The sequence below is a fragment of the Myotis yumanensis genome, unplaced genomic scaffold (assembly GCF_028538775.1).
Source record: "Myotis yumanensis isolate MYYU_CA2020_CCGP unplaced genomic scaffold, mMyoYum1.0.hap1 SCAF_19, whole genome shotgun sequence".
In the NCBI taxonomy this organism is placed as follows: domain Eukaryota; kingdom Metazoa; phylum Chordata; class Mammalia; order Chiroptera; family Vespertilionidae; genus Myotis; species Myotis yumanensis.
Window position 1 is genome coordinate 22,607,465 of NW_027223770.1, and position 25,166 is coordinate 22,632,630.

At 50.2% G+C, this 25,166-nt stretch overlaps 1 protein-coding gene across 3 annotated transcripts in view; it reads left to right on the plus strand.

Annotated features, from left to right (window-relative positions):
* The window catches only part of MYO18B (myosin XVIIIB), a 175,917-nt gene that overhangs the window by 89,508 nt on the left and 61,243 nt on the right, over nucleotides 1-25,166 (plus strand). For 2 of the 3 annotated variants that reach the window (XM_070399451.1, XM_070399452.1), the window contains exons 30-34: nucleotides 3,665-3,788; nucleotides 4,642-4,842; nucleotides 8,554-8,664; nucleotides 12,058-12,162; nucleotides 17,131-17,283. In XM_070399451.1, coding sequence (XP_070255552.1) covers nucleotides 3,665-3,788; nucleotides 4,642-4,842; nucleotides 8,554-8,664; nucleotides 12,058-12,162; nucleotides 17,131-17,283 — 694 coding nt within the window. The remainder of the gene's footprint in view (nucleotides 1-3,664; nucleotides 3,789-4,641; nucleotides 4,843-8,553; nucleotides 8,665-12,057; nucleotides 12,163-17,130; nucleotides 17,284-25,166) is intronic. The other variant, XM_070399453.1, reaches the window with a different exon arrangement.

Genomic DNA, 25,166 nt, shown 5'->3' on the forward strand with positions numbered 1-25,166 from the left:
CTTCTCCTCCTAAGCCCCCTCACTTCTATTTTTTTTTCAAAAATATATTTTTATTGATTTCAGAGGGGAAGAGAGAGAGAGATAGAAACATCAATGATGAGAGAGATTCATTGATTGGCTGCCTCCTACCCGTCCCACACTGGGGATCAAGCCCGCAACCCAGGCGTATGCCTTAACCAGGAATCGAACTGTGACCTCCTGGTTCATAGGTTGTTGCTCAACCACTGAGCCACACCAGCTGGGTGTGGCTCTCTCACTTCTGTCAGGGCTCCTCATCCATGGGACTTAACTCCCTTGTTCTGGCCTAAATTTTTCTCCCCCTGCCCTCACACCTTACTCCTGTAAGGTTCTCCCAAGAATCCAGCAAAAAATGATTCTTTTCTGTTACCCAGCCTCAGCTCTGTTACCAATTGACCATGACCTTGGGGAACTTTCTTGGCCTCTCTGGGCCTCAACATCCCCATTTATCAAGGGAAGAGTTTGCTATGGAGGATGAAGACAGCTCAGCCTGGGGTCCCACCACCCGGTTCAAGTCCCAGCTGGGCCTCTTTCCCAGTTGTGTGACCTTGGACAAGTCATCCAGCCTTTCTCAGTCTCAGATCAAGTCCTCAGGTTGGGGATGAGAATGCTCCTGTGGCGAGGACTAAATGATAGCTTGTTCATCCAATTGGACTAAATTCTGGTTCCCATCTATCCCTGTTGTTGACCACGGGGGATGAGAATGAGGAAGAGGCCAAAACATTGAGTCCCTGCTGTTTTCATTTAGGGTTTAGATGCTCAGATCATGAGAATGATTCTGCTAGGGACTGGACCTTGTGCACCAACAAGTCGCCAGTCTGGAAGCTGCACACTGGTTCCCATGGGGACGCTGTCACAGCTGGCCAGTGGTGGAGGCTGGACTGGCCCAGGTCCACACTCAGTCTCCCTAGCGCAGACCCTCCGCACCTGCGATGCTTCAGGCCCTGGACCTCTGGCTGTGTTTGAGTTCTGCTCACTCGGTGAGAGGAGAGGTGTGCGGGGGTCCTGTTTTGAGCCGGACAGGCCCCCCTGGAGAGGCACAGGAGGCCAATAGAGGAAACACAGCCTCTGTTAGAGGACCCAGGATAAAAATACACAGGAGTGTTCCTGTGGATGAGATGCCAGGACGTGGTTTTGATCTTTTCCCAGAGATGCCGAGTTGAATTATTTTCGCATGGGGTGGCATAGCGTTTGAACTTGATCTGCATGAAACATTGTTTCTTTAACCTTGAGATTTTCTGAGCTGGCTTCTTCATCTAAAAACTAAAGATCTTTTGGGGGTTGTTAGCATGCCCCCCCCCCAAATGAGGGAGGTTTATTCTCTTCCTATTGATATGTTTCTTTTCCCATCTTCTCATGGGTGCTCTGGTTCAGTCTGGCCCTTGCAGTGCAGAAATGGCTTACTTGGTGATTTCCTGGGGGGCCGTGTCAAATGGCACCTCCTCTCTGGGCTAGAGTGTCGCTGATGGTTCTGAGGACTCCTTGGACAGTTAAGCAGGCCACCTGGTGCTGAAGAATGGCTTCATCAGAGCCCCCCTGCAAACCGAGAGGAGGCGTGGACCCCATCGTCCCCCAGGTTCCTGCCGCTCTGATGATCTCGGTCCTCACCTGTGGGTTCCACTCCAGTTCTGAGAGGCCTTGGGGAGGGGCTCCGCTCTGATGGGGAGGGGGTTTTCCCCTGGAGTTAACGCAGCCAGAAAACTCCATCTTTCTGCTCTTTCCCTCACCCTCTTTGGCAGAATCCCTCATTTCAGGTACTCAAGAATCTCCCCATGATGCCCCCGCCCCGGAAGGTCCCCATTTCTTCATACTTAGGCTTTCTTCTCTCAAGACTTACACCTCTCCTCTGATGCCCTCTACTCTGCTACCATCTCTTGGCAGAAGTTCATTTACATTTTGATGCTAATTGCAAATAGCAGCCTTTCTCTTTCTAGGCGGATTCGTGTTTTAGCAGGAAGCCAGTGAGGGCCATGGGAGTCTCCATCTAATGGTGAGGGAGAGATCTAGAAGTTAGCAATACTTCCTCACCTCCCTCGAAGGGTCAACAAATTGTAGATGCAGCTGCTTCCTTAGTTTGCCGGGCCCAGGATGGAGGGATGTCTCCACGCTGCTAGAATTTCCTGTCCTGACATTGGCTTCTGAGTTCAGAGCGATCCAGAATGGTTCCATCTGAGGGAGTGATTTTTTGTTGCCATGGTTACCCCATGGGTCACAAAGCTCAGTTTCGAGGGCTGATGGAACTCCCAGGCTGCTTCCTTGGGGTAAGGCCTGTGCTGGGCTCACTGTCTCCCACGCTCATCAGAGGCTGGAGCCCGCCTCTTCCTAGTGGGATGAAGGGTGTGTGCAAATCCATCGGGCCTCAGTTGGTGGGCCGGTGTGTTCCAGGAGTTAGGCTCTGTAGGAGCCACTCTTTGGCCTGAGGTGGTCTGTTAAGTCAAGGACTCTTTTGAAACAGCAGTCACTGCCTGGCCTCTCTGTCTTTCTGCGCCTGTCCCAGGGCACAGGGATAGGAAGGTGCGGGTAGCCTCGAAGACAGTAGAGAACCTGGGCTCAAGCTTGCTTCCACCACTGTGGAAATTTGGGCTAATAAATTACTCCGCCTTTCTTCTGTAGAACGGATGTAATATGTTTCTTGCTAAATTGTTATAAGGACAACGTGGACCTCATCCCACGTCCTGGCACTTGGGATTGTTGGGTCATCATCCTCATCACAATGCTTCCATTCAGAGGCAGCCAATAGCATCTCTTGCATGATGTCATCAACAGCCAATCAGAAAGCTCCTGGCAGTTCCACTGGTAGGGCTCCCTCCTGTGAGCCACGATTGGCTTTCTCAGGAGTCTGAATCTCAGAATGACCACCTCGTATTAAGGGACATTGGATAATCTTGTCACAGGGAGACCTTTTTACCAAGACCCAAACCCCATGTCCAGCTTGGCCATTTCAGTCACACCAAGTTCCCTGGAAAAGTGGGCCTTTCTATGTGGTCCAGGGGCTAATGACCAAAGTCCTTGCTTACCCGGCAGAGCCCCTCTGTTGTTCCCTCCTCTGTGATAGGGATTGAAGGCTGAGACAACCACACGGAATGATGTCAAGTCCAGGAAGTACTTCTCCTCCAGGGGTCACCATGCTGGAGGGGCAGGTGGGCCCAAAGCAGCCATTTCCTCAGTCCCGGGCGGTCCTAAGTAGGGCTGTTCGAGTCTCCGTGTTATCTGCCGGGGAAACAAGTGAACACACTGAATGCATAACTGTCCAGCATTTTCCCAGTAACTACCCTGCTCTAATGGGGTTGTAAGTGCACAAGCCCAGCAGCATCATGTAAAATAGGGAACGCAGGGTATCTATTTGTGTGGATATCTCCAGTCGTCCACTCACCGGTCAGTGGTCATTAGGCAGCAAACCACAACCTTACAGGAAGGCATTAAGCAAACCCCACCATTTTCTTCTCTCTCTCTTTTCCCCTCCCTCTTCTCTCTCTCTCCTTCTCTACCCCCCCCCCCCCCCCCCACCTTCTCTCTCTCTCTCTCTACTGGTTCTCGGCAAGCTGGCTGCTCTCCCCATCCCCTCCCCTGCCCCAGGAGCCCCACCTCGGTCCTCACCTGTGGGTTCCACTCCAGTGGAGCCATGACACGCGTTCTGCTTGGACAGGTTTGACATGCAGCTCGCCCAGGCCCTGGGTGAGTCTGTGTTTGAGAAGGGACTCCGCGAGAAAGTGACCCAGGAGAACATCAGAGTCCGGTGGGAGCTGGGTCAGCTCCAGCAGCAGTTGAAGGTAAGGGATGGGAGGCATGGAGCCTCTTGGCTCTCGGTCTCTGGGTCTCAGGAAACCACACCACGTACCTGCTCTAAATGGCGACGGGGAGGGAGCTCTGTGTGGGCGTCCCAGCCTGCCAGCTGGAGTCATGCTCTCAGGGGGCCTTAATAAAACCAACAGTAGACAGCAGGTAGGGAGTCGGACCTGCCTAGCTTGAATCATTGAATGTGCTCTGGTCTCCTGCCTGGGTTCTCAGGTGGGCACCTGGGAGATGTGAGAGGCTCGGCATGGAATGAGTTAGCGGTAACCCCGCTAACCTGTTATACTGTAGAAACTCTTCCTGACCATGTAGCACACCGCCTCCCATGCAGGCTCCATTGCAAAGGGGCTTTATTAAATATGACACAGACACTTTACTCAGCTGCTCCTCGCCCTGCTGTGGCTCCCTAGTGCCCGGAAAAACCTCTGAATCTCTCAGCCTGGCATGCAGCTCCTTCATGATCCAGCCCATAGTTCTTTGACCCTTACGTGACTTTCTAACCTGGAAGAGTCATTTCTAGACACCCTGCCTCCCTGCTCCATCTCAGTCTTGGCCTCAGCAGGTGCACAGCCTACAAATGGGGCAAGCACTCCCTTTAGGTGCCTGGAGGTCTAACTCTAGGGGCAGTGGCTTGCTCTCTTGCCCCCGCCTGCCTGTGCTGTTCCAGAAAGCAGCCTTGATGTCCTGCAGGGGGTGCTGTGAAGGGCTGCATGGTGAGTGGAGAAGGCATGCACTGAAAAGTGGGAAGCACCATTCCAGCAAGTGTTAGGGGTGACCCTGGAGGGGGCCGTGGCCATGGGACTCCAGCCTCCGTCTCCTTTGTCTCCGTAGCAAAAGGAGCAGGAAACCTCGAAGCTGAAGCAGGAGGTGGAGACGCTGCAGGCCCAAAAGCGGGAGCTGCTGACGCTGCCCTCTCGGGGGGAGAACAGCATCGCTGGCTTGAAGGACAGGCTCTGGAAACTGGAATCCAATGCCCTCGAGCAACAGCAGATCCAGAACCAGCAGGAAAACACCATCCAGCAGCTGGAGCAGGTAGGAAAGCTGTCCCCGGCCGACTCCAAGGCCCAGGGATGTTATTAAAATACGGCGTGGGTACCTCTCTCAGCTGCTCCCATCCTTCTGTGGCTCCCTATTACCCCAGAGAACCTCTAAAGCTATAGGTCTGACATTCAGACCCTTCATGACCAGGTGCACTGATACCTTACAGCCCCTCCTCCACACCACATTCACTTCCATCTCTTTAGCGGGTTTGTCCTTCATGGCACCTGCTGTCATCACATTCGATAGTATTGTTCAAAACGTGCCCAATGCTGTTCTCCCCAATAGGACATAAGTTTCAGGAAGGCATGGTTTTTTGTTGATCTTGCTTATCAGGCCATCTACAGAGCCGAGAATGAGGCCAGGTGCATAGTTGGTGTTGATGTAATGTCTGACATTAATTGAGCACTGTCTGTGTACCTGACTCCACCCAAGGCTCTCCCCGCCTATCATCTCCTGAATCTTCACAAGAGCTTTCTATGGTGATATATTGATTGCCCCCACTTTACAGATGTGGAGGCTGAGGCTTGGAGGTGTGGACAAAGCGGCAGGGATAGGGTTTGTAGCCTGCTCCATGTGACTGCAGCGCCTTGCATACTTACTCTGTGCACAGCACTGTGAACACTATCAAGGAAGATTGGAGCGCTAGTCTTCAAGAAATGCAAAATAGCTAAGGGGAATAAGGCAGGAATATCAAATGCTCTAGTACCCGCACGCTCAATGAAGTATCAAATGAATATTTTATTTGTCTGCTTGTTTGTTTATATGCCTACCTTGTTCCATAAGGAATTTGTAGCAGCTTCTAAGATGCATGCATAACAAAAGAGAAAAAAATATAAATACAGTTTGAACCAGAAAAATACAAATTAAAATGGACACTAAGGAGGGGTGGGGACAGTGTATTAATATGCAGATATGCAAAACATGCGATCTTACACACTTACTTGTTTTAGCTCTAAAATTCCTGGTGGCCAGAGAGAAGAAGGAAACCTGAGTTGCATGCCTTTTGTTGTCCCTGTGATGAAAACACAGCAGTTTTTCAGGCGGAGAAGGCTTTTCCTGATGCTTAGCTCTACAGAAATTTTTCATGTGGGATTTCATAAGGGGTGATTATTTTGAAGAGATTTTAAGGCTGGGAACTCTTTTTCAAGAAAATCTGAGCAGGCAGCATAAATATGTAAAGCTGGGGACTCTGAGCAGCTCTGATGAAGTCGGGGCGGAGGAGTTGGAAGGGGGAGGGGGAGAGGAAGGGGGATGGGTTGAAGGGTAGAGGTGGCACATGTAGAGGGGAAAGCTGGGGTCCCTGCCCTTGCTTCTCACTTACCTCCACTCCATCAGATGGGTCCTGCTGAGTACTGAGACCAAGGTGTGGGAGATGTGGAGAGAGAGAGTCTGGAGCGGTTCAGAAAACAGCTCCTTTACTCATTTATTAAGCAGCTGCTTTGTGCCATGCACCGTGTGGTTGCTGAGGATGCAGCTGCAAACAACCCAGACGTGGTCTTTGCCCTCCCGAAGATTACAGTCATGCTGCATGTTGTGGGAAAGTGTAACTTGCAGATCTGGTCTCGGGAGCCCAGCTGGGGAAACAGGGAAGACTTCCTGCAGGAAGTGACATTCACCAAAGCTGAAAGCTAAAGGGTAAATCTGAGTTGACTGACCAAGAGATGCATGAAAGTGTTGAGTCAGCCTCGCCTCCCCTGTGAGGTAAGGATGGACAATAAGGCAGGAGGAACAGACTGTGTGAAGGCCCAGAGGCAGGGCTGTCGGGTGGCATTTAAGGTGCTGTGATGTCATCCCATCCAGATGGAGTCCGCAAGGCAGCTCATTGTCTGGATGACCTTAGGCAAGCTCCCCGTGCTCTCGCTTCAGTCTCCTCATCTGTACAATGAAATCGGAGCCTTGTCCATCCCCTAGCTTCCCCCCAACCCCATGAGTCCATGAAGGTTTGTGCAGGAGGGGGAATATCTGTGGAGGACATTAAGGGGCATGGAGGATGTCACAGGACCACATAGCGACCCACAGTCAAGCATAAATCAAGCCCTTCGGAAAAGTGTGTTCCTCAAAGATACCACCAGGGGACCACTCAGTGCTCGGAAGCAGAAACATACTATGTATGTCAGGCGACCTCAGGGACCCGAAAGGTAATGCAGCTTCCTAATTGTCCATCCTCCTCACAGGGGAGGCGAGGCTGACTCGACACTTCATGCATCTTTAGCTTCACCCATTACTTCCTACTGCGTTGTGCCCTGGGAGACACCCAGGAGGTATTTATTGATGACAATATAGCACTTTTTCTAGGGGCTTTTATGTGAGCTCATATAAGCTTGACATAAATGGTATTGCAGATGTCAGGAGGGTCCAGGAGGCTAGAAAGAAAAATGAAAAAGAAATATTTTATTTACTTGCTTCAGCTCCTCATTTTGGATTATCTTCCCATAACCTCTGTCATTTTCAAGAAGGCGAGGAAGGAAGTTGACATTTAAAGTGAGCATCCTTTATGCCAAGAGCTGTAACAGGGACTCCGACGGGCACTATCCTTTTTCCTCTGCGCCCAGCCCTACCCAGCAGAGAATACAGCGCTTTTCCGAAGACCAGCATTGTTTTTCCTCAGCGTAATTTCCACGTTAGGGATGGTGCTTGTGGCCTTCTGAACGCTTGGTTTGATGCCAGGTGCCGGGACAGTGTGCTACATGGTCAGGAAGAGTTTCTACAATGTAACCCATGTATTGAGTTCCCTGTGCTTCTCCATGGACCAATCGCATCAAAGAGCCCGGATAAGGGACAGCTGAAAAGTATAGATTCTTGGGCCCTCTACCCTGGACATTCTAATTTGACAGATCTAGGGGGAAGCTCTGAAGTTTAAGTTTAAAAAACGTGTTAGTTCATTCCAATGTGCCGCAGCATCTGAGAGGTCGGGCCCTCAATTATCCAGATCGAGAAGGTGAAACCTGGAACTGGAACTGGGACCCGTGGCCTCTGCCTTTCATTTCAGAACCTTTTATACAACGTGGTTTCAGTGTCACGCGCAGCTCTTTGCCCGGCTGAGCAAGGCTTGGAGGGTCTCGTTTATGAGATGACTCTTCATGGGAACACAGCGCCTGCTATGTCAGGCTGCCAGGAAGTCCTTTCTGCTTTCAAAACACTAGGGAAAGAGAGAGCGATATGTATGTGCCAGGCACTGTGCTAAGTGCTTTACATGGGCCATCTCATTGAATCCTCATAATAGCATTCGAAGATGGCTGTTTTCCACAGAGAAGGGGAACTGATTATAGACAAAATCACCTGAGGTAACATCTGGGGCCAGTGATCTCTCCAGGTGTTCAGCTCCTCCTGAATAACATTTCATCGTACTGTCCGCTCACTCACCTGTCCTCCCATCCATGGCCGCCCCAGGGATGGCCGCCCCAGGGATGATGGCAATGTTTCACCTTAGCAGTGTTGAGAAGGATTCTGAGGCTCCATCTAAACTCAGCAGAAGAGCATATGATTGATTGATGATGTCTGTTACAACCACAGGAAGGAATAGAGGCAGCATTTGGGCTACTTATCGACTATTGTTTTACCTTCCTGGGTGTCTGGGGGATAATTTGACTCGAGTCCATGCACGCCAAAAACAAAAAATGCAACCGGAATGCTAAGGGTGGCATGGAGGGCCAGGGGAGTGGGTGAGGGTCACCCTCATGTGCTGTCCTTGCTGCCCCCCAGCTCCGCCAGCGGCTGGAGCTAGAGATAGAGCGGATGAAGCAGATACACCAGAAGGACCGGGAGGACCAGGAGGAGGAGCTGGAGGATGTCCGCCAGTCCTGCCAGAAGCGGGTATGTAAGCAGCTAAGCAGCGGCTATAGCTGTGCCCTTGGGGCAGGGCAGGCCCAGGCCTGGCACCCTCTTCCTTAGAGCGAGGGGCGGGGGTGCAGGGCCTGGGGACGGACTCCTTGGGTAGTCACCTGAGATCTTGGCCCCCTGGATGCTTTCAAGTGTGCTGGGGCGGAAGTACCTATCTTAAATATGACCCAGAAAACGTGCTCTGACTTATCAGCTGGTCCCCTGTGGTTGGACACTTAGGGTGCTTCTGATTTTCTGTTGTTATTCCCGATGCTGAGATGAATATCCTTATAGATGTGCTGACGGATAGGAATATACGGTGGATACTGAAGGTGGAATTGCCTCGAACTTCGGGGTGTGCCTCCCTGAGCAGGTGTCACCACTCTGGGGCCTTGTGGGTCTGTCAGAGCCTAGTGTGCCTTGTGCATCTCCAAGGAGGCACTGAGTAGCATTCCCCAGAGTGGATTCCCCTTAGGAGCTCCCTAAACAGTCTCTGCAGAGCCCTCTGGACTCCAGGGGCTGAGTCAAATCCCAGCTCCATCGAAAACCAATGTAGGGCTTTAGAGAAACCACAAAGCCTTACTAACAGCCTCACGTCTCTCGTCTGACAAATGGGATGCTAATGGCTACTGTGCAGGGTGAGAGTGAAGACTCCAGGAGCTCGCACATGTGGAAACATTGCAGAGTTTTGGAACGTAATCCCCGTTCATTAGAGCCGGAAGAGCAACACTGGATTTCTAGGTGGCTGGGCCTGCAGGAGGGGCCAGGTAACAGCTTGGTGGCTGGCTTGCTCGTGGGTGTGATTAATCCTCAGGAGAAGGCGGGTGCAGAAACTTGGCGCCCTGCAGAGCCCACTGCCAAGCATCCTCCTGGGCAGGGCATGAGGGGGCCATGGTGACTGGCAGGACTTCCACGGGAGACAGATCGGGCTGCCTGACACCCTCCCATCCCTCCAGGGAGTAAGAACTGGGCCCATTCTCCACCCCCAGTGGTGGGAGCTGCTGCATCCTCTCTTCACCCTGCTCTGCAGGTTCCCATGGCTCATCCCGAGGAGCCCAGCATGCCCCCCCTAGAGCTTTCTAGGACTGGAAAGAAAAAAGTCAGTGACTTGGGCCCAGCTAGATCTGTGTGCCCTTGAGTATGTCTCGTCACTCCTCGAGACTCTGTTTTCTCCTCTGTGAAATGGGAGGAATGATAGAGCATGGTCTACCTTCACTCTCTATATGGGGATGAGATAAAAGAAGGGGAAGTGTCTTATAAACTGTAAAGTGCTGAAAGTTATCATCAAAGGGCCAGTTTCTGCTTATTTTCCATTACTGCATATTTGGGAGAAATGAATGGCATTCTTTGAACACCCATTGGGCGCCAGGCTGGGTTATTAATTTCTATGGACTTACTGAATCCTCACACGAATGCTGTTTCTACAGGTGAAGTGACATGCCCAAGGTTCCCCAGCTGGGAAGTAGCCGAGCTAGGATTTGAACTTAGTTCTATCTGCCTCCAAAGCCCAGACTCTTAACCAAGACACAAGATATTTTGTTTGTTTGTTAATTTTGCAACTGTTTGAACTATGAAGGGCCATTTTGGAAGCACTTGATAGATGTCAACCTTGGGCAGTGCTTCATCCCTTAGCACTTCCTGCACAATGACTTACCAAAGGCTCTGACAAGTCCTGCACTGAAGACCCTGTCAACTCAATGATTTCCATACTTATTCTAGCATGGACTCCCCTCCTCTCCCCCACATCATATCTGTGAATAGCATGTGGAAATATTCTACAGAACACGCTCCAGAAAACGTTGCCTTGCTCAATATATAGTTTTTATTATTTTGTATCTTTTTCAGAATTTGTTTTAGCCATTCCCGTCTTCATTCTGAAAGCAGATGTGAGCAGAATGCCTTATGTCTCTCTTAAAAGAAAATTTTGAAATGAACTTGCTTTCTACCTAAGTGACCATCAATCACTATTTTTTTCCCCTTCATGGGTCAGGCGGCAGAAGCCCTCAGTCCCTGTCCATGTGCCCTCCAGTGAAGGTTGCACCGTATCTGGTGCATTTCAAAAGCACCTCAAATCATGAGGGGGGGCCCTGAGCCAGGGCCCCAGAGAGCTGGAGGGGTGACCCAGACCTTCCTGAGGTCTCGCCATGGACAGATTTATAAAGGGGAAGGTGTTTTTCTCCGATGACAGACACTGACACTGCCTTCACATCTAGTGACTGCTCTGCTCAGTCTCTCTCTCGCCCTGGCAGGAAATCAATTGCTAGCAACCTGGGTGGGAATGCTAATGGCCATCTGGAGTGACAGTGGAGCTGGGGCCCGGAGACCGATAACTAACTGCTCTTAGCAAAAACTGACTGAAGAGGATGCACTTTGGAGCCTCTTTCTGACTCAGTTTGTCCATCTGTGAAATAGGGTCACTGAAGGCAAAGGTTACAGCGGGAGCATGAAGGGGTGAGATTACGTAGATGAGAGAGGCTGGAGGGGAAGAGGGTGAGCAAAGCTGGTGGGGTATTCACTCTAGTGGGGAGCTCCCGGCCTTGCTGGGTGATTGCTGAGAAATCAGCACCAACTGTAAATTCAATGAGTCATTTGTAGCCAAATGTCTTAATCAGTTCAGGCTGCCATACCAGAATATCATAGACTTTTACTGCTCACAGTTCTGAGGCTGGGAAGTCCAAGACCAAGGTGTCTGGTGTGGGCTCTCTTCCTGGCTTGTAGGCAGCCACCTCCTCATTTTAAGTGGGGAGAGAGAGAGAGAGAAGAAGCAAGTTCTCTGGTGTATCCCCTCTTATAAGGGCACTTATCCCATCATGGGGACTCCACCCTGATGATGTCATTCCAACCTAATCACCACTCAAAGGCCCCACCTCCAAGTACCATTGCTTTGGGGGGAGGGTTTCAACAAGTGAATTTTGGAGGGACACTAGATAATCTCAAATCCAACTACTTTTTTTACTGCCTCATGTATATTTATATGTTTAATAAGAGAGGTTGATGCATGTTAATATGTTGGATGTAGTGTCATGGAGATCCTGAAAAAATCAGAGGGCCAAGACTTAGAGATATTCAAGCTAGGGCATGGCACAGGTAGGAGACATCTGGTAGGGAATGGGTAGGGACCCGGGGAACGGGGCTTCACAGTGAGTGGTAGGGGCTCCCCGTAATTGCCCAGCCCTCCCCATAGTTGTTGGGCTCCCAAACTTTTAGGCTCCTGAGTTCTCCAACAGAGACACCTGCTCCTAACCACCGGGGCAGCCTTCGTGGAACTGGGTGAAGGGCCTTGAACTCCACATCATCCCCTCCCCCTGGGGAGGGTCCCTGCCTTGTGGGATTTGTCCAGAGGGATCTCATTTCTCCTGTGCATGGATCTGCCCTTTGTGCCCACAGCTCCGCCAGCTGGAAATGCAGCTGGAGCAAGAATACGAGGAGAAGCAGATGGTCCTCCATGAGAAGCAGGATCTGGAAGGCTTGATCGGGACCCTCTGTGACCAGGTGAGGGGGAGCCACCGGCAGACATTTGGGAGAGCACGCTTCCTGCCTCGGGCCCTATAATAGAAGTAGATTTACGGGGAGGCCAGCTGGAAGGGTCTTTGGGCCGAGTGCCCTCTCCTCCACCAAGTCTGTCCCTGTCCACATTCACTGGCTCTTCATAAAGGGCCTTCCGGGGCCCACACTCAGCAGGGTTCTTAGAAGAACCGAGGAGACCAAAGCGGGTGAGTGCAGCCAGAGTGACAGACGGGGCACCTTGCCTTCAGCTGTTGGAGTGAGCGTGTGGACAACTCTTGCTTTAATGGGGCCCCTGTGTTCACAGCTGGCTTCTCGTGAGAGCAAGACTCTTGCTAGAGGCAGCCAGGCTCAGAGAAAAAAAACATTCCCCAAACAGTTGGTGGCCCCTGGGTTTCCATTCCTGATCTCCCTGCCTTCTCTCCCTCCTCCTTCCCTCTCTCCCAGAGGAAACCGTTGTCCTGAGGTCGGGGCATGAATTCCTCTGCATGTGTGTTTACACTTTGACCGTGTGCAGCACATGCGATTCTCTATCTAGCCCCCTCCGTATACTATGTTTCCAGATTAGGCTATGATAATTCATGTAGCTCTAATGCCGTCATTTTAACCGCTGCACAGTATACATATTTTTAAATTCCCTTCTTCTGTTGGTGAATATTTAGTCATTTCCACTCCAAGACACACACTTGCAGTGCATATTCTTATATATGTCTCATCGAACACAGGGACGGGTATCGCCCGGGTGTGTAGCTGGAAGAGGATTGCTGGCTCCTAGGACGGTCTCATTTTGGAATTATTAGATGTCGCTTAAATCGTTCCCCAACATGACTGTGACAGTTTATACTGTCACTAGCAGGATTTTTTAAATGTTTGCTTCCCCATGTCTCCGCTGACACGTGTCACTGCCAGATAGTTTTAAAATGTTTGCCAGCCACCGAGTGTTAATAGCATTGCTGGTTCCCTCACCCTCATCGCTAGTGAGGCTGTGTGTTCCTAACGTTTGTTATGGTCGTCTCCGATGTGAATTGCCTAGTCAATCTTTTGGCTTCTTTTTTTCTATTGGTCATTCATGATCCTTATACAAGATGTTAGTCCATTTTTTATTACATATGTTGCAAATATATCCTACTCTGTGGGAAACATTGCACTTTATGATGCTCTTCACTTAAAGTGTTATTTATTTTAAATGTTACCATTGATTTTTTTTTTTTAGAGAGAGGAAGGGAGAAGGAGAGAGAGAGAAACATTGATTGGTTGCCTCCCAAATGCACCTGAGCATGTGCCCTGACTGTGATTAATCCAATTTTAGTCTGTAACTTCTCATAGGACAATGTAATTTACTTGCGTTTCTTACAGTGACCGATACATTTGAATTTATTTCTGTTCTCTTCTTTTGTGTTTAGTATTTGTTGGTTCATTGTCCCTTTTTTTTGCTTTTTTGCTTGACTGTTTTCCTGCTTGTGGATAGATTGATCATGTATTCATTCTATGATCACTTTTGCTCTCTGCGGGTGCTGAAGCTACAAATCATATTTCTATTCATGTGGTAGTCGCCATACATTTTAAGATAAACACTTAATTATAATTTTCCCTAACATACTTTATTTAGTTTTCACAACAGTGCTGTGGGGTACGTATTATTAGTTTCTACATATAAATGAAAGAAGTGAAGCTCAAAAGTAAAGCAAATTGCCCAGGATTACATAGCTTGTTAGTGGCCTGTGTGGATTTGAAAGGATGTGTCTATTATTTGAAAACCCATATTTTTTAAAATAGAACATCACATTGCTTAAAAATGATTAAGATCCAGTTAACTAGAATCATCCTGTTGTGGCCCATCATTTTTTCATATTATTATAAGTCAGCCCAGCTCTGCCGTTAATTTGCTGTGCAACCTTCAGCAACTCACCTTCTCTGGCCAAACCTCAATTTTCCCATCTGTAAAGGGGCTTGGTTCTCCCTAACAGCCGTTCCAGGTCCTACTGTTCCCGTGCTCAGAGAGTTCTTTGACCACAGATATTTAACAACTGCCCCCAACAGGTTGCCTTCATTATTAATGGCGAAACAATTGAGGCTTGACCACAGCTTCCCACAACAACACTAAACATTATTTAGATTTATTGGTTAATTATTCACCAGTTTTATCTAAATTTGAATCTTTGTGCTGTAAAATGTGAACTTGCAGAGTGACATTCATTTCCCATTAACCTAATGAGTCCTTCCCTCCGCCCTCCCCTCCTGTAGCCATTCATTATGGAGGGGAGGAGGCCTTGGTCTGAGGTTTTGCTGTGAATTTCGTTTTCAATGATCCCTCTGGGAAGGAGATGGTGGTGGCGTTTTCAGGGTCGTTCTGGCAGAGAAGAGGGTAGAATCTGAGCCATCCCTACTGCACGGTCAGTGCCAGCATCGGGGTGTACTGATGCCAACCTGCCCCACGGGAGAATTAAAGGCACTTTAGGATGTGTGCCGAACAAGAACAGACACAAAAATAAGCAAGGTGCCAAACACACTGCTTAGATGTAGTCATGGTATAGGGCCTGGGCTCAAGTGAATAAATTGGGATTTGGGTTCCAGTAGGCACTGTGGTACAGTAGTTAGAGCCCTGCACAGCCAGGGCCTGGCCTTGGACAGATCACCTGCCCACTCCATGTCAGTCTTGTCAGCTGTAACTCTGTTTCCTGCCCCACCCCCATGTTTCATACCCTCATGCTAATCACCCAGAACAGAATGTACAAGGGTGTTTCTCAGGCCACTCCCCTCCCCGAAATCTGTGCTCTCGCAGTGCCTTCCACCTGCAGACCCGTCCTGCTCCTCGCTGAGCCGTCCCATTCATCTAAGGCTCTTCCTGATCCCATCGCAGCCTGGGCGGGACCATGCTTCTCTGGGCCTCCATGACGCCTTTTCTTCAGTGGAAAGAGGGAATCATACGTCTCTCATCATACAGTTTACAAAAAGGACTTCTTTGCAGTCAGCCAAGTTGGGTTCATATCCTAACTCTGCCACTTACTGCTAGCTGAGTAATCTTGGGCAAACTGCTTCCCCTCCATAAGCTTTAGTTTCTTCATCTGTGAAATGGGGATCATGATACTGCACAGCTCAGAGATTCACTATGACGATGAACTGTGCTGACATCCATACAGTGTTTAGAACAGTGTCTGACACTCAGCCCTCTATACCTGTACGCTATTACCACTTTTATAAAGCCAATCATAATAATAATGTCTATTGTTAAGAGATTGTCACAGGAGTTCAACGTAATGACTTGTGACAAAGGCCTGGCACAATGCCCAGGCCTCAGCTCGGCTCAGCAGGTGAGAATATGAATATACATGTATAATATATATTACATATATAGCATATTATGCAGGGTGTCCCAAAACATGTATACACACTTCAACAGCTGATAGCTCAATTTTGAAAATGAAATGTATTTTAATAGCCACTGCCTTTATAATTATTCAAAGTGTGTGTGTGTATATTTTGGGGGGACACCCTATATTGATATATAATCTCCAGCATTTATAACGTAAAGCAATACATCTGAGAACAAAGAGGCTGTATCCTAAGAACTGACTCATTTTTCAAAGAGTTTGAAGCTGGTGGTAAAGAAGGAGTGACGCAGAGTCTGAAGGAGTGCGTTCCGGCCACCAGACAACACCCATAACCCCTTCTGTTTGTAAAGCCCTCTGCAGCATGCACAGTGCTTTCCGATCCGTCATCACGTCTGATTTCTGTCTTACCTCAACAGCGGGGATAGGGAGTTTTTGAACCCCCTCTTTTACGGACGAGGGCACTCAGGTTCAGAGCGGTGACCTAACTCAGCCACAGTTTCCGCTGCTTAAAGCCTGGGCTTCCTCATTCTCAATCCCACCTTCTTTCTGGAGCACCCCAGGCCATTGTGAGCATTGCAGGGAATGGCTGTGCTTAGCACAGAGACCCAGGTACCCGGATGTGGAGAGACTGAGTCCCAGGGTTGAGGCATCCGGGCCCCATTTTCTTTGATATGCTCGTCTGATCGATGGTGCCGTGTCCTTCCCGCTGGTCCCCTGAAGAGAAGGCGCTGTTGTTTCTTGCAGAGATGCGAGCTCAGTGTCCAGTCGGCGCTGTGTTTTCAGGGGAGACCGTGGTCTCGGGGGGTTTCATGTTGAGCCCCACATCATTCTGTCTCCCTTGGTTTGTCTGTCTGTAGTTGTCTGTGGGCAGTGGTCACCCTCCTGGTGCCGAGGTCAGGGTGTGGCTTCAGGGTTCTGGGGAAGGAATGCGCTCGCTTCTGGGTAAGGTCCCTCTGTGGAAAGTGACCTTGTCAGCCTGTCCTTAACTGACAAAGGGGACCAGCTCAGGGGACAGAAAGGCTGGTTTAGAGCTTTGAAAGCTGCGCAGCTATGTTAATACTATTTACTGACATGTAACATGCAGAGAAGTACACCATGTCCCATCCATGCAGCTCAACAAATTTCCATAAATTGATGAAGCCAGCACCAAGATCAATAACATTGATAACCCCCCCGGAAACTCCCCTCCTGCCCTCTCCAGTGACTGCCCCTCTGGGGTGACTGCTGTCCTGACTTCGGCCAGCAGAGGCCTCCCCTGACCTGTGGGCTCTTTTGCAAGGTGAAGAGAGGCCATGTTGATGACTGGGGCCAAAGAGGAGACAGAATGACTTTGGATCCTTACAGGCGTTGGTAACAGTAGTAATAGCTCATATCTGTGCTGTTACTATGAGCCAGGCATTAGGCGAAGCACATATTTAATTTTCACAGCAGCCCCGTGTGCATGATGCCATTCCCATTCTGCAGATGAGGAAACTGAGGCTCAGAGAGGAAAAGTGTCTTGTTCAAGGTCTTGCAGCGAGTGGCAAGAGCAGGATTTGAACCCAGGGAGCCTGGTTCCAGAGAGCTTGGACCCTGGCCACCGCTTTGTCATCTCAGCTCATGAGTGCCTTCCCTTGGCTTCCAGATCGGCCATCGAGACTTTGACGTGGAGAAGCGCCTGCGGAGGGACCTCAGGAGGACTCATGCGCTGCTGTCCGATGTGCAGGTCCTCCTGGGGACCATGGAGGACGGCAAGGCGTCGGTCAGCAAGGAGGAGCTGGAGAAAGTGCACAGCCAGGTGGGTCCCCTCACAATTGGGCTGGGAAAGTGTCGCAGCCACTGGGGGAGTGGCACTCTCTCCAGGTGTGTGCGTGGCCGCGGTGCTGACCTAAGGTGGGGGACATGCCGGGACATTCCCAGGGCTGATGGGTCCCATGGAGGTGGCACGTGAGGAAGAGGAGATTTTCAATGACTGAGGAGTTGCATCCTGAGTGCTTGGGCAGATCAGGGCGCTGGGACAGGATGCCCAAGTGTGGCAGACATGCCTTCGTGCCGGCCTGTGTTTGTACGCAGGTGGGACCGTGCGTTTGTGTATACGTGGGCACATTCCCACATTGACTGCCGGGGCAGGGTATGAAACTAATAGTAATAGCACTAATAATGCAAAGCCTATTTCTACCAACAACAATAACAAATAATAGCTTTGGAATGCCACAGACAGTGATCACGAGATGATGCTGATTGCCGCTGCCACCTATACAGGATGTCGCATTGAGTCCTCAGGAGAGCTGAGGGAGATCATCTCATTTCACAAGTGAGGTGACCCACCCACAGTCACATAGTCATGAGGTGGCCGAGTCAGGATTTGAACCCAGATCTTCAGGCCCCACCATCTCTGGCTGCCTTAGAGGAGGTCTAGAGCAGCGGGTCTGATGTTTTTCTCATCATCACACCAGGTTTATGGGGTTTGGAAAGAACACCCCGGATGTGCAGTACTGTTAAACCGGAAGACATAGGGTAAAGGCCCTTCTCTCTCAACGATTCTATGATTCTTAGCAGTTTCCTTCTTCAGCGCACCCTCTTCCAGGGCTTGTCCAGACGTTCCTGTTTTAGTTCGTGACCTGGGCAAGCCCTCAGTCCCAGGCAAACCAGGACACGTGGCCAACCGGGTGGGTGGTAGACCCTGAGCCTCTTGGTGGGCAGAGATGTCCATGCTCCCAGACAGGGGCCAGGCAACCAGGGTTCATGCCAGCCCCCTTAGCGGGGCCATGTACTCTGCCTGTCTCCCTCCAGATACTCCCTACGCCACACCGTGCGAGCCTTCCCCTCCCCACAGGTGAGTTTTCTTGAAAGGAACAAGGGTGGTTTTGTTCCTTTTTTTTTTTTTTTTAGTATTCATGAGAAATCTCCCTCTGCTGGGTAAAAATGTGTGTTTTTGCAAACTAGTGGTATTTAATGAAGGCGCCTTGAGCTGAATCAAAGAGCCCCATTCTTCTGAAAGTCCTTCCTCCTCGTCTCTGCATCCGGCTCCTATCAAAGGGAATCCACAGCCTTGGCTTCCTGTTGCTGTTGTCATGGAAATAGTTATAAGGATGGCATCGCGTGGACCAGAGGTCAGGGTACAGTTGCTTTGTCTCCCGGCGCACGTGTCCCGGATGCCAGAGTCGGAGCTAATCAAATAAAGCCATGATGACATTGGGCATTGCTGCGTCTCCTCGCCGATGAATGGTATTTGTCCTTTACCTGAAGGCTCCAGGGACGGAGGCAGGGAGGGCAGACAGAAGGAGGAAGGGAGAGGATGCTACATTTGCTGCTGGCTGCATCTTAAGTGCTGGGTGTGGTGCTGAACAGTTTCATTCGTCCGTTCTCCAGTCCCTACTGTGTGTCAGACGAGGTGGTAGATCTAGGTACATAATGGTGAATAAGGCAGGTATGGAACCCTCCCTTGTAAAGCTTAGATCTGATGGGAAAGAAAACAAGCAAGCAATGATACAAATAAATAGAAAGACCCACCCCTTAATTCGGGTAATGAAGGAAGTGGGGGTCTGGAATAGGGCATGGCAAGGGGTCTGGTTTAACTTGGGCGGTCAGCTAAACCACTCGGGGAGAAGGAAAAGGCAGCAGGGGCCACAGCCCACAACGTGCAGGACCTGAAGGTTTGGGTTTATTCCAAGGGTGGTGAGAAGCCTTTGGGAGATTGTGAGCAGAGAGTGACAGACCATCCGATACACGTTTCAGAGGATAACTCTCCTGTGTGGAGGGAGGATCGAGGAGGGGGCGAGGCGGCGCGGTTAGGAGGCTCGCACTCCCATCTAGGCCGGAGGAAACGGTCACCTGGGTTAAGTGCTGATGGAGGTGGCCAGGAGGGACAGACTTGGGTTGGTTTGAAGTTGAAGGGACCTGCAGATGGTCTGGGTCGCAGCAGTCAGTGGGTTATAAATAATCCTCACCGTAGCCCCAGGAGGTGGATAGTTCTAATTGGACCCATTTTACTAACAAGGAACCAGGCTCTGAGAGGTTGAGTAATTTCTCCAAGAGCACACGGCAGTACGTGTCCGAAAGCTGCGAGTGCCCACGGTTTTGGACCCATGCGACTCGGTTTGCGTAATAATGTTTGTGAAGCACCTACTGTGTTCCAGGCTTTTCCAGGTGTCTCGGGGCCCCCAGACTTGGCTGCACATCAGATAGTTTACATGTTAGCTACAAATCACAAATTTCTGGATCCCATCCATGTATATATTTTAATCTGGGTTGGGACCCAGGATTTACATTTTTAAACATCACATCAGGAGATTCTGATGCTGCTTTTAGGCCCAGCATTTGGAAGCCATGGGACTTCTTTATTCCTCAAAAAAACCCTTCCTGTTCTGCAGCAGCACATCTGTTTTGCCGATGAGAAAACGGACAGCGAGCTTACACTAGCGTTCAACCGCTTGTACAATGAAATTTTGAGTTCAGAGAAATGGACCCGGCATTTGTTAATTTTGTGACCTTCAACAAGTGACGGGACCGCCTCGAGCCCTTTTCCTAAAGTGGAGTGACATTGCTTGGCGTCCCAGGGACCTGCCGAGGCCAATGGGGCCACGCCAGTGAGGGCTTTGGGAACTTGAGCGCATGTTGCAGCCTTTACAGCTTGCTAACCGCGGCTGTGGTTAACCTCAGAAGGGTTTACCCCATCAGCGTGAGGATGGGGAAGTGTTTGATCGCACCTACTAGATAACTGCAGGCATTCAGCAAATATTGATTAGGCCTCCACTCTGGGATAGATTTGAGGCCAGAAGGCAGGGAGAGGAGACCACAAGGTCCTGCCCTCGACCCAGGAAGCAGACTGTTGTCGAGCGGGGTGATGAGCAGTATATCGGTGGCGTGTCAGGTTTGGCTAATGAGGGTGCCCTTATTTTAGCTGTGGGAGAGGAGCTGGTGGCTTCAGCTGTCTCTTTAAAGAGGGAAATGAATTGCTGGGTGGTAAGATGCTCACGGCCGTGCTAGGAAGCGACAGAGCGCGAAGGGGTGGGGCATGTAGACACAGGAAGTATTGTGCACGAGGTTCCCAAGGGTGAGGGCAGAGAGGGCACTGTGGGTAACTGAGGCTGGAGCCCGCTCACGAGTGGGTTAGAGCCTGCCTAAGGAGTTTGGGCTCGATCCCAAGGGTGACAGGGAGCCATAGCGAGCTGCTGAGCAGAGAAGGGCCTGGTCAGAGTGCTTGGAAAATGGCGGGGTTCCCGGTCCAGCTGCAGCACCAGTGGCGAGCCCGGCTCAGCTAGAGGCACGGAGGGCCCCGGAGACAGAGCATCTTCATTCCACCCATAGGGCCAGGGTGCCCAGGCCCCACCTGCAGTCCTGAGGAAATTATGTGGCTCTTTCTGCCCAGTTTCCCTCCACTGGGAGCCTGGCTCTGTCTCAGTTAATAACTGAGGTTTAAGACCCTGGTGATAAAACACGGAGACCTCCTGGAGGGAGGCAGAAAAATACGCCTCTTTGGGTTCGAATCCTGCCGCCGTTACCTAACTAGCTGTATTATTTGGGGCAAGTCACTGCCTTTCAGAGCCTCCTTTTTGCCACCTAAAAAGGGGGTACCCTAGTCAGTTTGACTTAGTGGATAGAGCATTGGGCTGGGGACTGAAGGATCGTGGGTTCGATTCTGGTCAAGGGCACATGCTCAGGTTGCAGGCTCGATCCCCAGTAGAGGGCGTGCGGGAGGCACCAATCAATGATTCTCTCTCATCATTGATGTTTCTGTCTCTCTCTCCTTCTCCCTTCCTCTCTGAAGTCAGTAAAAACATTTTTTTTTGAAAAGGGGGTGATGTTTCTAACTTCTTAGACTGATAGAAAGGACCCCAGACCACAGATTTGAAACAGTTCTCTCAGCTGAAAACTAGCTTAACGCACACAGCTCCCCACTGGCTCCCTGTCCCACACTGGTGTCTGGGCACACGCTTTTACAAGACCTCGTGGAACAGGTAGACGGGGCCATGTGTCGGGTTATCTAATGACACCTGTTCTTCAGGAGCCAATTACTAATTAATTCCCATGACATGTTTCCACTGGAAACAAACTAATCTGGAGACAGGAGCAGTTCCAACAACCAAGACATGTAATTGAGATAATCGCTGTGCATAAATAGCATCTGCGAGGAGCAGATGCGGCACCTGGCTGCGCGGGGAACGCGGAGGATGCTGTCTGCTCCAGGGCAGTGGTTACTTTAAAAAAAAAAAAAATCGATTCCTGCCTTTGACCTTTGTCTCCTCCCCAAGGGAAATGTGTTATTTGATTTTCACGAAATAGAGAAGAGTTTGCACTGAACTCTCCCGTTGTTTAATTAATTCAGGCCGGGGGCTGTGTTCACCCCTTCCTGCTGAGAACAAAGCTGTCACCAAGTCTGAGTCACTGTACCCCCAAATAGCTCTTGAGTCCATCCCTCCTTCTCCCCGCTTATCATGCACCACCTGTGTCTCTCGGACTCTGCTGGGCTCCGGTCCTATCCGCGCCATCTTTCCGACACCTGGTCTTTGGAGACAGAATTTTAAAGTGTAAATATAGTCTTGGCTCTTTGTGCTGAAGATCCACCAGTGGCCCCAGAACACAGCCCTGCGGATACAGGCCTTTAAGGATGTATAGCTAATGCCTACCCTCCTGGGACCCCTGACCAGCGCCGGGAACAGCTTGGGGGTCCCCCACACCTGTTCCCACCTCCCCACCTTTGCCCAAGCTCTGCCCTCACCTGGGCTCTTGCTGCTTCCCTTTGAAACCTCTTTGCCTCATGGACCTTTAGTCTCTGAACTTGGGTCTGGGCTATCGTCCCTGGGGGCCACCTCTGACCCCCAGAGGCTGCGTGAGGTCCCCACCTCTCCTCTCGTGACCTCCTGGGTTTGCCCCCAGGATAGTACATACCATTCTATCAAAATGACCCCCTTGACTTGTCTGTTTCCCTCCTTTACCTTCCAAAGCCTTCACGGCAGGGCCTGGAAAGAGTAGAGTCGGACTTCAGTAGCCGGGACAGAATCACCAGCACCTAGAGCCACCAATGCACTGCCTGTGGGCCCACCGCTGCTTCTGGGCTCTCATGGCCCCTCTGGAAGCCCCAGGGGGTCCCACAGGCCCTTCCAGAGGGGGTTCTGGCTCAGCTCTAGTGTCCCAGCAGGTGGGCCCAGTCGGCTGGTGAGCTTCCAGGGGTGCTCAGGCACCAGTCTGAGGGCCCTCCCCCCATTCATGCACGGAAGACTGGTAACCCTGACTCATCCTAGTGCCTTTAATGGAGACATCTGTCAGCAGGCGTCACCCCTGCTTCCGTGGGACATTGGAAGTAATGACTGAGCTCTGCAGAGACGGCCCTGATGGTGGCCTCGGTGTGAGCGAGCGCCTGCAGAGCCCTCCTCCCAGACGGGACCGAGGGACAGGTAGTCGGTGTTTTATTTGACGAGCCTTTTTTTTTTTTTAAAGATTAGGTGGAGTGGATTGATTCAATATTAACATAACCTCCTGTCAGAGGAGATAAAGACCAAATTGTAATTGGTTAAAACACGATTATCGTGGGCTGCTCACCCCACAAATATTGACACTCCCAGTGCTGTGGTGCATGGAGGAGGAAACGGCTGGTCTCATCATAGGCCCCGTAGGACCTGTGACTGTCGAGCTGCGGAGAGCCCAGCCCCCCGCACAGAGCAGCAATTTGCCTGGGTCATGCTGACATCCTAACAACAATGATCCTGGCAGCAGGCAGCCAGTACAGGCGAGCTCTTGGATGTCATGGCCTCATTTTATCCCCCCAAACCCACTGGAAGGCAGTTGATGCCATGCGTAGGGACTTGTCCATTTGGGGCCTGCGTGCAGGAGTGTGTGTGCATTCAGCAAGTGCTCAATGGATGGATGAGTCGGGTCCAATAAGATGGGCTGTGACTCCCCGTAGGAAGCAGCGGGGATCGGGCCCATTTTATGCAGGAGGAAGCTCAGCGTTTGGGAAACGCACCCCAAGTCACAGAATATGGGGGGCACTGGGATTTTAAAAAAATAATTTATTTTGAATTGCAAACTGATACGAAGTTGCAATAGTCAAAGGATTCTTATGTATTCTTTACCTAGATGCATCAGTTTTTAGCATTTTGCCTCCTTTGCGGTATCCTCTCTCTGAAGTACATTTTCTGAATTATTTGAAAACAAGTTACAGACACAGTGCCCCTTTATTTTAATCAAAAACAGAAATTTAACATTGATAAAATAGACAAAATACCGATTTCTAAACCAGGGGTCTTCTGTGTCGCCCCGCAGGCCAAATCCAGCTCCCTGTCTGTTCTTTGTTGATGCTTTTTTTTGTTTATTTTTTTATTACTGCTTGGGAACTAAGAATGTGTTTCACATGTTTGTTTATTTATTTTTTTTTATTGATGAGAGAGAGAGAGAGAGAAACATTGATTTGTGGTTCCAAATATTTATTCATCATTGGTTGATTCTCGTATGTGCCCAACCAGGGATTGAACCTGCAACCGTGGCATTGCAGGATGACCCTCTGACCCACTGAGCTACCCGGCCAGGGCTGCATTTCCCATTTTTTAAATGGCCACATTTGAAGTAGTTGTAAAAGTGCCTACATATATTTTTTACTTCTACCTCTTGGTCTGCAAAACCTCTAAGTTTTACTATCTGACCCTGGAACAGAAAGTTTGACGACTCCTGATGTTAACTGCTGACTCTTCAGATTCTGCCCACTGCCCCATCCATGCTCTCTGTAGCATTTTCCTCCCTTTCAGGATCTCACTGGGGAGGCAGTTTCTAGAACCTGAGTCTTTCTTTGTATTTTATGACGCAGCCGCATGTGGAGAGCTCAGGCCGGCTGTGTTGGAGACTGTGCCCCCTGTTTGGGTGAACTGGAGCTCGAGCCCCCACCTTTTCCACTTCAGAGCCTTTTGGATTTGTGCGGGCGGGTTTGAGGGTATTCCAGGACACAGGAGTTTGAGTTTTATGACCAGAAACGTCCCAGGCAAACAGGCATGGGCCGGTCATCCCAGAGCCAGTGTCTGCAGCCCTCAGTAACTGGGAAGATAAGCAGGCCCCTGGTTGACCCTCAAGGGTGCCCGGGAGGGTCAGGGCGAGGGTGGTGGGCCAGATGCCCATCTAATAGCCGCCTCCTGAGCATCTGCTCATGCTGCCTCTGAGCTGAATCAGTGCCCTCTGTACGTCCTGGCCTCTAAGAGACAGCCGTGGATTTAAGAGGGATATCAGTTCAGGTCCTGGCCCCACTCACCATTTGTCAGCTGTGTGACCATGACACGTTAACTAACCTATCTGGTCTTCAGTTTCCTCGTCTATAAAATAGGGATGAAAATATGTATTTCACAGTCATTGCATGCTGCAAATTAACGTATACGTGGTAAGCATTAATAGAGTAGTTAGTGATTATTCCACTACTGATGAGGGTTATGATTACACTGAAGAAGGTAGAAACAGTAAATACTCAGAAAGCATTTTGATGCATCAGTAAGCACTGTCCCTCTAGCACGATGTATGGAAAATTACGGAGCGCCCAGAATGTGCCCATAGAGCTGGAGACCAAGGACACACAGAGAAGCCGCCATATGGTCTTAGGAAATTTCCCTTTGGAGCCACTGTCATCCAACCTCTGAGCCAGACAGACCCTTGGCGGCCCCAGCCTGACATTTGTAATATGTTTGCATTGAATAAATGTGT